Genomic DNA, 14,416 nt, shown 5'->3' with positions numbered 1-14,416 from the left:
ATGGACAAGGACCACATTTTAGGGGACAGGGAATCTTAGTTAAATTGTTTCCTAGGCCTTTGTGTCCTGAATCTCTGCAAGAGATGGAGGAAAAGGGTAAATGAGTGATGATGTGCCTGGCAACATACAAGAAAAAATACCAAGTTTTAAAGACAATATCATCATTGTTAACATGAATTCATTGATAATAGATCAAACTTAAGTTGAATATGTTACTGAAATTTCTTGTAAGTGAATGATGCTTGAAGGTTTTCATTTGCTTTTATGATTTCAAACAGTTTTCTTTCTATTTAATTATTGTTATATTGTTGTTTTTGTAGCTCAAAGCATTCAATAAGCCAGGGTTCCAAGGTGAATGTATAGATTTTACAAAAGAAATTTCTGGTTTTACTTCATTCACACCGTGTTCTTTTAAAGTTCTTCGGGGTTGGTAAGTATATTTATGAGTGATTTCTGCTGTGCTTAATAACTAAATTTCTTTTCATTTCACAGAGATTTGACTTATATTTTTGCAGAATGTAAATTTTTAAAATGTTTCTTTCTTTTAATAGTTGATTGGCTGCCAACTATCCTAGAGTAACTGCTGAATTTGTATGTTTGGCCATTGAGTAGATTGCAAATACAAAGTGCTGAGTTACTAACTTTGGGAGAACTTTGATGCTTTTTTCTCACAGTTATACTTAGTTTCTTTCTCTAAATATTTTGAATGTTTATGTGTTTATTTCATGGCATAGAAGAATGCTATAAAATAATTTATTTTTGTCAATATAAACATATTCCTGCAATTTTTAAAAATTTATTTAAAGTTTTTCTGTTTGTTTAAAGTCTTTATTATCCCCAGGTCACAGATGAAGATCTAATCAGTTATGTTTAGGATTTTCCAGTGTGACACAATGAATGTCAGACCCAGAATTGCTTTGGAAAAAAACAAACGAACTGTAAATCCTGTGTTCTTACAACTTTAGAAACATACTGGATCGTTACCACATATATATATGCATTGTAATTGATTCTCAGATACATGTTCCCTATGTGTTTTATATCTATCTGGTAGATAGATATGTCAGAACCATCCTGTTCTTTCTTCAAGATGTCTTGGATTCATCAGTTCTCCTCCCTCTCACTTGAACCAGTAGAGACTGGATTTGCCTGTTTTCGATTTCTGAAATGTTAAAGTAGTCTCCTCATCATTCCCTGCTCCCATGTCTTATTTCCAGTGTTTACCACAAACCGATCATAACCCCATAATTTAGTAATTTTTATTACTGTGCTTTATATCCCAGAGTCATTCTCTAATACCAATCAGAACAAGTTCAAACTCCTCTTTTTTCCAGGTTTTACCATCAGCTAGTCTTATTTTCCTATCCTTTCTTCATTCTCTTCCTGTACTGTCCAGCGTTTTTCCTCACACTTGTATTTTTCTACTTAACGTTTGTACACCAGGAGTCAGAAAATTTTTCTGTAAGGATCCTGAAGGTAATACATAATTTTTGGCTTCGTGGGGCATTCTCTGTCACACCTACTCAACTCTGTTGCAGCACCAGAGCCGACAAAAACGGTGCCTAAGTAAATAGGTGTGGTTGTGTTCCAATGAAATTATTTATGGGTGCTGAAATTTGAATTATATATAACTTTCACATGTCATGAAATATTCTACTTCTTTTAATATCTTCAACCATTTAAGTGTAAAAACCAATAATAGCTGAAAATAAGAAGTGAGGAAGATTTGACCCCCAGGTCCCCTAGGCCAGTCCCTGTTCCATATCAGAGGTTGTAGATTTCAGGCTAACTCCAGCCAACAGATGCAATTTTTTTGGCCTACATACTATGTTAGAAAGTTCAGTGCCAATGCCTAACTTCAGGAGATTTCTCAAAAGAACCTTATTTCCCATTTTCTCTTTAAAAATCAGAAGACTTGTAGCCACTAAGGAAGCATTCCCCAGTGGTAATAATTAGCTGGAATTGAGTAGATGGGGCATGTCTCACCAGCATGCCACAGTCACCATCATTCCCAGTTTTTTTCACATGAAACTCTACTTACTTACATTACCTGTCTGGCTTTCTGCTGGTATTTAAGTTAGTGACGCCTGCTCAGTAATCTAAATACATCCTTTCAGGTGTAATACATTTAAGGGTAAAAACATAGTGTATGGGTGTAACCCATCCCCATTTCCTCTGCTAACTCTCTTGATTAATTCACAGCATTTTTTTTCCTTTAGATTTCCTATAGCCACTACTGCTTTGAATTATCCTGTTTTTGTTAATGTTTTTGTATTTACTTCCAGAAAGATGAGGGTTTTACAGTATTAGAATACATGAAATAGGATATTTTTAGTTGAAAAAATGATCTGCAGCTCTTTAGTGAGAAGTGTTTATGTCCTGAGGATCTGAAATAAATTTGTCACTAATATTTGGCAGTGAGTTTCTTCTCCGTTAGGATAAAATAAAATATTTGGAAGGTACATTTTCATTTTCTGGTAAAAGGAAGCATTGAAGTTTTTCTGGAGGAAAATGTGTTTTCCTGGCACTGAAGTCTAGGGTAAATTAATCATGCATGTCCCTTCATGAAGGAAATGTACAACTACAGTTTAATAAAAGATACAAGAATGATGGTGGAATGCTTACGAGATCTGGATTTGAGCCCAGTTCCACCACTTCCAAGTTATGTAATCTCAGTTTCCTCATCTGTAAAGGATTTGATACTATAATAATAGTACCTAATTTTTAGAGAATTCTTATAAGGACTGAATAAAATAATGCACATGAAGGGCTTAGCACCATGCTGGCACACTGCAAACTTTTGAGAAATATTGGCTATAGAATGCTTATTACTTAATCATTTATAAAAGAGAAACCTGATAATAAATTATGATATCACAGAACATTTATGTGGATCTAAAGTTACCCTGGTCTAGGTGGAGTACGGATCTAGTGAACTTAAAATATAGGGCTTAACGGTGGTGCCACGGTGGCTCAGTGGCAAAAGTTCTCACCTGCCGAGCCTGAGACCTGGGTTCAATTCCCAGAGCCTGCCCGTGTTAAAAAAAAAAAAGGGGGGGGGGGGCTTCACTGCACCAAAACTAAAGTAATAATAGCTAGCTAATTTCTCCCTTTGTCTTCTTTTCAAAAAGGACATGTCTTAATTGAACATTTGATGAGTACTATACTGAAGATAATTCACTACTGAATATTCTAAAAGGTTTTTTTGTTATTGTTTTAAAGCTTACCATCAGCAATCACATGTGCAGGTAACATACAGAATATGCTATTGTGTAGTTGTAGGAGTCTGGCTTCTATGCCTAACCAGACTGAGGGCAAGCACATCATTAAAAAAGGATATACATTTTGTTTTCTCCCAAAAGAACTTTTCATTTATTCAAGTACTTAATGATCACCAGGTTTTTATCCCAAGGTTTTATACTTGAATGAATGAAGAAATGTCTTTAGCCTAAAGCATATGTCTTCTTATTGCAGATTTCAGTTTTATCAAGCTGAATCTATCAAAATTCAGCTCTATCTTAAAACCTTTCTAAGCCTTAGTTTTGTTGCCTAAAAAAATGAATGTATGTTTGTACCTTGAAGAACTATTGAAGATTCAGTGAAGTAATAGATGTAGAGTACCTAGCCTTGTGGCTGGCACATGGTAAGCACTCAGTCAGTGAAGGTGGCAGCTGTTGTTGACACTGATGCTGGGTCCTTGCCGCTCCCAGCAGCCTGACTTCTACCTTTTACCCTCGCCCCTGTCCCCAACAGCACGATTCTGAGCCTACAACTGCCAGTTGAATGCATTTTGATGAATGTCTCCCTGTTTGTTTTTTCAGCTGGCTCTTGTATTACCAAGGGAATATTTCTAATAATCAGTGTGTGTTAGAAGAAGGCCTCTATGCTGACCTAACTTCCTGTGGTTGCCCAACATCTAGAGTCAACTCTCTCAAGCCCATTGACTATGTAAGTACTTTGCTGAATATGTATTTATAAGACTTTTTCCTTGTCCAGTTAAACTCCTACAGATGATAATGTGAAATTGGAAGAAATGATACAAAGGGAAATAACAAAGTTTGAATAATTTTCTTGTTGATTTTTTTGTGCTGATAAAATTGAAGTTCCATTCATGTAGTCCAAGCCAAATTTAAGATTGATGTTTTCCTTTTTATTTTTTTTGAGCATAGCTCAAAGCTCAGGAACAAGAGTAAAACAGGGCTGGGCTTGAAGTCTTCTTTGATATTTAAACCAGTTAGGATGGCATTGGCTAAATTACTCAGTTCCCTCATTTGTCAAAGGTAATATACTTCATAAAGTCACTAGGATATTAAATGAGCTATGCTTGTAAAATGCCCACATATGGTGAACACTCAAAAAATGTTAGCTATTAACATGCTTGTTATTGTTACACAGCTGCTTTATAAAAATAAGAACATGATTTATTATTCTATTTAATAACAAGCCAAATGACATTTTGTCTCCTACCCAAGTTTATAATGTTGCTTTAAGTCATAGACCACCCCTGGTACTGATTTCCAATCTTGTTTTAAGGAACTGGGGCTTCCCTGCCTCGGGTACACAGAATTCTCTGAATCACCTAGGAGGTCTGCATTTATTGTGTAAATTGTTTCTCCTTTCCAACTAATCCTCAGAATTTTAAGTGTGAGCGAAATAGGATCACTTCTCTGCAGCATCAAGTTTTCGGCTCATGGTTAGTGTGGTCTGTGCATAGAAAGTCACAGGAGTCTGGGATATTTTTAAGTTGTCTGGTTGTGGTAATTCCCTAGGGGTATGTGTAGTCAAAGTTGATATTTGCATAGAGCTGAACAGAAGCCCTGCATAGTAGTAGGTATGAGTCAACCTTTTGGCCAGCGCTGACTCTAGGGATATTGGCCATACTCAGCCTCTTTGATCTCAACCTCAGCAATGTAGTCTTATTTCACAATGCATTCCTGGTGAGAGTATTCTTGGTATCTGGCTAATAATAAAGTCTTGTCTGAAGAACAAGAATAGGAAAAGAGTCCTTGGTCTCTCACAGTAGCCCTCTTAGATTCCATCTTGGAAAGAGTGAATGGGTACTGATGCTACCTGTGCATTGGAGGAAAATGGGTAAAAACCAATGTGGTGTGCTCAGTCTCTACTGGTATTGATAAGGGTGCAAAAGACATTGTAAAGTAGGCATTTACAGGGAAATAAATTTTCTTAGCAATTCTCAGTAGTCAGATCAGGAGACAGATACTTTGGCATTAACTCTAGAAGCAAAATATGTAGTTCTGAGTATGAAAATACTATATTGAAAGTGGTTTGCAGAACCAATTAAATTGGGCTAAACCAATTAAATTTCTAGGGAAGGCATTTTAGAAACTCAAAATTAATGAGAATTACTATTTTTCTTTGAAAAGTTGCAATTCTTTTACATTCATGAAGCATAAAATCAGTGATTAAAATTGGGAGGGAAACATGTAGTGGAAGAGTTGGTTTTATTTACATTGCATGCACATGTTTTGGACTTGTGGAATCCAGGCAGTGTAGGCAAAGGTATCTCTTGGGAAAGACTTGAGAGTTTAGCCTTTTCACCCCAAGAAATATAGTATATGCAGCACATATAAGGGCAGCACATTAGCTTTCTTAATGCCTTTACATGGTGTGTTTTAAATCTCTGAAATGTCTTGGTTGAAGGCATGTTTGGGCAGCAGCGTTACTGTTAAGATGGAGTGAGTGTGAGGTAAGTTGGGCATCCCAGCAAAGACGTCACAGGGAGCATAACCTTATCAGCCCTGGGTTGATCAGACCTAGTGAGGATAATATATAAACCAGTTGGTCCACTTAGTAATTTGTAGGAGATGGAAGAGAGTTATTTTCAGTGGCTGGAATGCTTGAGAATTCTGTCCTGGGCATCTTTCTGCCTCTCTTAAAGAAGATGGGAAAATGACTTAGTCATCAGAAAATTATGTTTTTGAGCATGAGATTGGAGTAAAATGAGGTCGATGGCTTGGGACCACTCCCCACAAAGAGACTGCTCTCACCCTTCAAGGTCCCACTTGCTTACATCCTACAGATTCTGTGTCTCCCTTTCCTGGACAGTGCTAGACATACTATATACTGTACCTGTTGGATTCCTTTTGCAGCCCCTTTCTCACCCACTGTATTCTTACTTAGGGATCGATATGCCTTTTTCTAAAGATTTGTCTAGAGATTTGTTAATATCACCATGCCACATTCCAGTGTGTTTACCAGAAAGTGTTTTGTTCAGTTGTTGATTTTTCATATATATGGGCTAATCCCTTGATCTGATTTTATTATTTGCAGAATTCTGAGGGTATCATATGCATTTGGCATTCCCAGACATGCTATAACTTAATGTTCAAGTGTTATAATGGCATAATATTGAACTGTCTTAAGATTTCATCTGCATACCAGTTTAGTACGTTTTGCAAATGACAATTTGTTCCAGGCCAATTTCTATTTGTATGGACATATGTTACATTATGGAGATCCATGGATGCATAAGTTGCAGAGCTGGTAGTCATTTTATAGCTAAAGGAGCTGGAAACATCGTTTTAGTTCTCCTTATCACTAATATGACCTTGTACAAATCACTTAACTTATCTGACTGCAATTAACTCATCAGTAAAGAAACTGATAGAACAGGTATTTCCAAATACCTGACAGCCTCCAGTTCTATTGTAAGTAAGTATCTGGGGCATATTTCTAATTGGACACAAAAAGAGTGTGTCCAGCCTTAGGACCCATCTGGTCTGTGGGAATAAAATGAAGTATTGCTGTTCTCAAGATTATGCTGCATAACAATACCCCAAATGTCAGTGGCTTATAATACAAATGTTTATTTTTGCTCAAATTGTATTTAGCAACTGCAGGTCATTTATTTGGCCTTCATTCTGGGCTGTGAGTTGGTTTTAGGTATATTCTCCATATTTATTTACTTGGGAGCCAAGCTAATAGGAGGAACTAGATCAGGGATGTGGCTACTGCCATGGCTGTAGGGGGTGAGGGAGAGAGGCTTCAGCCCAACGACATTAGCCATGTGTAAAGATTCTACTCACCTGTGGCATCATGGGGACCATTCATTCTGTTGGCAAAAACCAGTCATAACTCTCAGGGGTGTAAATCTCCCTGGCCATGTGGGACGTAACTCTCAGGATGAGCCAGGACCTGACATCAAGGCATTGAGAAAACCTTCTTGACCAAAAGGGGGGAAGAGAGAAATGAGACAAAATAAAGTTTCAGTGGCTGAGAGATTTCAAACACAGTTGAGAGTATCCTGGAGGTTATTCTTATGCATTATATCCATATATCTTTTTAGTTTATGGTGTATTGTAGTGGCTGGAGGGAAGTACCTGAAACTGTTGAGCTGTATTCCAGTAGCCTTGATTCTTGAAGATGATTGTATAACTATATAGCTTTTACAGTGTGACTATATGATGGTGAAAACCTTGTGTTGGATGTTCCTTTTATCCAGGATATAGACAGATAAGTAAAAATATAAGGATTAAAAAAAAAATCTTGGGGATGAAGGATAAAAAATTGGGTAGTTTGAAATACTAGTGGTCAGTGAGAGGGAGGATAAAGGGGTATGGGATGTATGAGTTTTTTTCTTTTTTCTTTTTATTTCTTTTTCTGGAGTGATGCAAATGTTCTAAAAATGATCATGGTGATAAATACACAACTATGTGATGATATTGTGAGCCACTGATTATACATCATGTATGGACTGTATGTGTGTGAAGCTTTCCCAATTTAGAAAAAAAAAAAAAACAACAGTCGTAAGACCAAGTTAGACATTACTGGGGCAGGGAAATATTCTTCTTGCCTGCTATGCCTCCTCCCCCCCACCAATGAGGGGTGGGGTGGGGTGGGGAAGTTGACAGAGTAAATATATGTGAGCAAAAATAGAATCTACCACAGACGTATAAATTTATAGAGGTATTCTCTGTGTCAGAGTTTGAGCAAATCAAGAGAGGTAGTGAAATTTTTGTAATTTTGTTACAAAATTGTTTTTCCCTCTGCGATTGTAACAGATCTGATTCTTTTAAAAAGTAAGATCTGATTCTTTTAAAAAGTAAGAGTAGAGAGTAATTTTAAGTGAAAGGCTTGAGGCTCATTATTCATATATCCTGTCCACAGAGCTACCTCTGCTGCATATCTTGCTTTAATTTTCTCTATTTTATGGGTTTGCTTACATAGAAACCTAGAATTTCCTTTTCCCTTTCCCCTATCCAAATCGTTTAAGATTAAAATTACTTCAGTTCTAGGAAGACTTCAGTGATCTTCATTTCTCAAAGTGATTTTCATCTATTCTGAACATTCTTTCTCTGTACCTCAAAATGCTTTCACTTTCTGCATTCTATCACACCCATTGGGCCCGTAAGATCACTGAAACAAGATCTATATTTATTATAGCTTTGAATTCCAGTCACCCTTATGTCCCCTCTACTTTGACAGTACCGTAAAGATATTAAGAATCCATTATGTAATAAGTAAATAAACTAACTCATGTTTAGTTTATTTATATATCAGAGGCAGTGCTTACCTGAGGTTCATTTTTTCCACTTCATTTCCTTAAGAGCGCTTGTATTTCGGACTTATCATGGGCTTGTATTTTACCCACTTAAAATAATTTTGTATTAATAGCTTTAGAAGTTGAGGGTGGGTGAGGGACTTAAGTTTAAAAGTTAATAATAATTTATACCTGCCAGCTATTAATGCAATGATTCAAAACCAGAATGAATACTAATTAAATGATGGGCACGCGTAGATGAGAACAGGATATGTGAACAACTGCTGAAAGATCTAAGAAGGAAGTAGCTGCCAGGTTCAGACTATCCCATGAAGCATTTAAACACTGGCCCAGTAGTGTGTGGGGTTACCTGCTTTTATTGAGTTTCCATGGGAGCAGCAGTCTACTCATTGCTTCCCTAAGTGTCTCCATGGAAGCTTGGCATGAAAGTTTGGCCTCCATTGAAGTAATAATCCATTCCTGGCAGCTATAAACAGTGTGAAAGAAACAATATAAGAAGAGGCTATGCAAAAACTTCATGTGAAGTTATGACTTTGATGACATCAATGATCTTAACAGGTCGATGGAGAATTTGTAAGACAATCGCTCGTTCTGTGCAAGAACACTGAATAAGGAACACAACTACAAATAGAGGAAGACTTTTTAGGTGGTAAATCCAGCCACAAAATGAAAGGAAGTGTTGAGTTAATGTAGTGCAGAAAGGTTTGGCACTAGTTTGGTCACAGTTGAGCGCATATATGATAAAAGTATTAACTGGTGTGTACATTTTGAAAGTGAAGACCAACAATTACCTATAGTAAATGTAACACTTCCTAGTGAAATATTTGAAAGTTTTCCCTTCAAATGCAGGAAGAAGCTGAAGGTCTCTATTATTACCAATTCTATTCCAACATTATCTTAGTGTCCTAGCCTATTTAATAATAGTAGAAAGGCATAAAAGAAGAAACAGAATTGCCAAGCATGTCTACAGACAAAAGATTAGAGTTAATATGTAATTTTTTTTTAAGTTGCTGTATACAAGATAAATAGCAGTTATAATGGGGCACTTATGGACTACAAAATGGTGTTGAGGGAGACAGTTGACCCTTTATGCGGAAAAAGATAGTTTGAATTCTACTTTACTTCAAGCACAAAATAACTTGCAGCTGGATTAATGACATGACTATGAACAGCAAACTTAAAAGCTTTAAGAGGAAAATGTAGCCAACTCTCCTAATGATATTGGAATCCGATGCGGTTCCTAAGCAAAACAAAAACACAGCCAGTATGAAAAGGTAAAAAACAAGTGTAGTAGTTTCCTATTGCTGCTGCAAAAAATCACCACAAATTTAGTGGCTTAAAACAACAGGTAAGTATGATCTTACAGATCTGCAAGTCATAAGTCTGAAATGGGTCTAACTGGGATGAAACCAAGATACCAGCTTGTTTATTTCTTTCCAACTTCTAGAGGCTGTTTGCATATCTTGGCTTATGGCTCCTTTCTATCTTCAGAGTGCATCACTCCACCCTCTGCTCTCTATCTACCCACTGTTTCTGACCCTTTAGCATTCCTCTTTTAAGGACCCTTTTGAATACATTGGTCCACATGGATAATCCAGGATATTCTCCCCATCTCAAGATCCTTAGCTTAATCATATCTGCAAAGTTCTATTACCATGAAAGGTAACATATTCACAGGTCTTGGGGATTAAGATGTGGACTACTTTGGGCGTGGGGCGTTTATTACTCATCAGTATGGGGTAGGAAGATGGAACTATCTGACGTTCTGGAGAGGCTGGGCTAGATAAGTGGTGATTTGAAACCCCAAAATCTATACAATGCCAAAGACAAGCCCATTTAGTTAAAAGAAAAAAAAAATGTCAAAAAGTAGTACTTAAATTAAAAAAATTTATCCAATTATATTGGTGGCATACTGATATAAATACAGTCTTTCTAACAGAGAATTTGTACCAGGGTCCTAACAGAGCTTCAGATTCAGATGGTGAACAAATTTGTTAAACCAGTGAGGTAAGCTACAATAGAGGTCATAGATATTGATCAGCTGAACAAGATAAAGGCAAGTGCTTTGTATAATATTACATTTACCAATCAGAAAGAAAATTCTACATTATCGAGCATTCTACATTACAATGTTTTAGAGCCACAATTAAGGATTAAGAACACAGTATGACTCTACTGCCTGGATTTACATGTCGATACTTACTTTGCTTGACCTGTACCTCAGTTCTTCAGGTGTAAAATGGGGATAATCGTTCCTATCCTAGGGAAGGATGAAATGAGTGAATGCAGTTCCACAACCCATTACCAGAGTGTGTTTTGGGATTTGGAATATTTCAAATTTTTCAAAAGTAAAATGGTTCATAGACCATGCCTAACAAAACACCATCATGGTTCTGGTACCACTCCATAATTAAACACATTATTTTTCTCTCAGAATCTATGCATAGTCACACAAAGCAGGATAAATATTATAAACAGCCTCCAATTTTTCCAGGTCAGGTTTTGTCACTAAATGAGCCTCAGGTAAATTTTTGGGCCTCGGAGCTTTTTGGGTGTCAGAACTATGGATAAAGGATTGTGGCTCTGGACATATAAAGAACTTAGAGTAATGCCTGACATGTATTAAATGCTATATATATCATTATTATTATCATTTAAAATATTACTTTAGTTGGTGAGATGAGGAGGAGGTTTTCATTCTAAGATTTGAAAGTTTCCTTTATACAGGTATTCTTTCTCTTTCTTACCACATCCTGCTTTTAGAAGCCATATCCTCTTTGCATGGCTTAGAATTGACCTCACAGGAATGTCCTGTTGCTAATGACACCTAAGAAGATCCTTTGGCTCAGTGTGGCTGGCTATCTAAGTTAACATGAATCGAAGCCAATACATTTGTAGAGCTCAAATTGCAATTAAAAGTGGGGTGGTTTCTATTGTCCCTGGAAAGTTCAAATTACTGTGTCATCTCAGTTTTGAAGACTATTAATAGCTTATATCTCTTTCTACTTTAATGTTTGAAAAATGTGACAAAAATACAATTAAAAAAAGTTCTTCACTTTTTATTTCAGAATGATTAACTCTTAACTAGCCTCCACCATCCTGCCCAGAGTAGTACTGTATTGACCTTCCTAATCTTCCTATCCTTTAATTATATTTATATGTCAAGTATATTTATAAATTTAAGTAGATTTAGATATAAAAAATCAAGTTAAATGAGGAGGAATGAGGAATGACTTTAAGCTAGAAACAACAGATGCTCTCAAATGAGAAGTGTCATAGATTGGATCATTTGTTGGTTTTTTTTTTTTTTTTTTTTTTACATGGGCAGGCACCGGGAATCGAATCCGGGTCCTCGGGCATGGCAGGCAAGCACTCTTACCTACTGAGCCACCGTGCCCTGCCATGTTGCTATTGTTAATGGAGAGGTGGAATATTTTTCTTTATATTAGTCATATACCTCCTCTGATTAATGCTAAGGTTTATTTCTTTGTACACTTATCTTTTGGGTCTCATAGATATTCTTACTGGTTTGTATAAACTTAAATTTTTAAAGATATTAGCTCAGTCATTTTCTAACTTTTTTTTGCTCAATTTTTTTAAAGTAAATAAAAATTTAAACAACTTCCTTGGTCTCTCTATCAAAAACTTTTTATTGTTTACTTAAGATAAATCCCTAGAAGTAGAAATGCTAGGTCAAGTGTGTGAATTTGATGGAATTTGAGTCATAATGTCAAATTAAAGATCTGTGTGGGAAGGAAGAAAGAGAAACAAATATATATGCAAGTATTATTTCTCTTAGAATAATGCTTAACATTCAAATTGCTTTCTCATGATGGGACAGAGAACAGTTCTGTCATCTGACCACTAATTGCTTTGTAGTAAACTTATTGCGGGAACATTCTTGATTGCTGACTGTCAGCCCTCTCCAGGCTTTTGTCTGTGTTGGACTGCTGCCCTTCCTAACTAATCAGTAACTCAGCAAGTAGAAGCATAAAGAGGTAAGCTGAAATGCTTTATAAAGAGCTTGAGGGTGCAGATGTTGGAAAAAAGTCCATGGGTAAAGTCAGAGATTTATCTGTGGATTTTGATGGTCCATTCTTTTTAGTCACCAGTTCCTGTGGATAATTGAGTCTGCTTGCTGCTGGCTACATCCCTTACTTACTGCTGCTCTGAACTCATATAATTTCATTTGTTCTGTAAAGCACTGGGATGCTTCCAATTTCTGTTTGCACTTAGCAGAAGAGGTGCCTATTCTTCCCTGTGGTCACTCAGTAGCACAGTGACTAGAGACAAATTTCTATTCCTGATGTATTTACTAGGCAGCCCCTTTGCTCTTGGCTTACTGCTTCACTGCTGGTAGTGATTGTTATATTCCTTTCTAGTATCCTCTAATCCCTGGGGCTGCACTGTGCAGAACCACAGCACAAGCCACATATGGTATTTACATTTCAGTAAGTTAAAATTAAATATAATTCATTCCCTTGGTCACACTAGCCACATAGCAAGTGTTCGGCAGCCACAAGTGGCTCATGGCTACCATATTAGAGTGTGAAAACATTTCCATCACTGCAGAAAGACCCTTTGGACAGCCCTTCAGACCTTTCCTGCTCAACAGGTAGCCTTTGCTATATAATGTAAGGAAAAAACTACACATTTCCCTATGTTACACCTGTGAATTTCTCAGCATCCTTTTTCTATCTTTCCTCTTATTTCAGAGGAAGTGTAGTTTGTCCTTTCCAGAGTGCTCTTTTCCCCCATAGATTGATTCCAGCCAGAGGTTCTGAACTAAAGAGAAGCAATGGATCAGACCTTTAATTCCTGCCCTAGAACAAATCCCTCTTCTCTTGCATCTTCCACTTCCTTTTCTTCCTCCATCACTTCCCTCTGTGCCTACAAAAATGCTTCATCCATTGTGATTCCCTCATGGGTTACTAACCCCATTTCCCTCTTCCTCTTTACTGAGCTAATGTAAAAACCCTGACTGCAATTTCTCACTACTTACTCCTTAGCCTTTATAACTTAGATTCCTCCTCTCATCTCCAATACACCATTGAAACAGCACTTTTAAAGGTCACCAGAAGCCTCACTATTGCCAAACCCAACAGCCTCATTTCAGTCTGTCTCTTCCTCAGCGTTGGGGAAGTATTTGATACCGTACAGCTCTTCCTTATCATTTTCTTTCCCCTTTACTTCCATTTTGTTTTCCCTTTTCCCTCTCCTCCCTTAGTTCATGTTTTCAGTCACCCCACAGGCTCATTTTTCACCACCACTCCTCTTTCTATGTCAGTGCAGTTAATTCTGTCTTCCACATATTTTCACATCATTTTCCTCATTTACTCATTCATTTGCCTTGTGTCTTTTATCACCGTGCTGGCTTTCCTGGCCATCCTTATTCACCAATCCCAATTGCATCTTCTCCCTTCTCCCCTCCCCTGCCCCCACCCCCATTTTAGGTCCATTTCTCTTTCTCTTTGGCCTGGAATAGTCTACAAATATATCTGAACTCTTTACTTTCATTTTCTCTATTTGTCACTCATATGTTCAGATAAATATCCTGAAGGTCAAACATACATATACATAGGCACAATAATTATATAAGATTTTGAATAAAATATGACCATGGCTCAAAAATCAAAAAGTACCAAAACACACACAGTGAAAAACTTTGCTCCCACTTATGCCTCTGTCTTCTCAGATCTTATCCTCCTGACAGGTAATCATGGTTACCAGCTTTATGTTTATTTTTAAAATAATTTTTAAATTGAATATATAAGCATGTATGTGTATGCACACAACTGTGCATAAATTTTCCCATTTGCATGCAAATGATAGCATAAGAAATTAACAATTTTACACTGTTCTCTACCTGTATTTGCCGCTAAAGAATAAATGTTG

General features: G+C 36.8%; 1 protein-coding gene across 2 annotated transcripts in view; it reads left to right on the top strand.

Moving 5' to 3' along the window:
- CRYBG3 (crystallin beta-gamma domain containing 3) overlaps positions 1–14,416 on the top strand; it is a 130,981-nt gene that overhangs the window by 99,988 nt on the left and 16,577 nt on the right. For both annotated transcript variants that reach the window (XM_077118641.1, XM_077118642.1), the window contains 2 exons: positions 321–430; positions 3,822–3,948. In XM_077118641.1, coding sequence (XP_076974756.1) covers positions 321–430; positions 3,822–3,948 — 237 coding nt within the window. The remainder of the gene's footprint in view (positions 1–320; positions 431–3,821; positions 3,949–14,416) is intronic.

The sequence above is a fragment of the Tamandua tetradactyla genome, chromosome 10, assembly GCF_023851605.1.
Source record: "Tamandua tetradactyla isolate mTamTet1 chromosome 10, mTamTet1.pri, whole genome shotgun sequence".
NCBI classification, from domain to species: domain Eukaryota; kingdom Metazoa; phylum Chordata; class Mammalia; order Pilosa; family Myrmecophagidae; genus Tamandua; species Tamandua tetradactyla.
The sequence above is the reverse complement of the archived record's forward strand: the minus strand, read 5'-3'. Positions and strand labels throughout refer to the sequence as shown.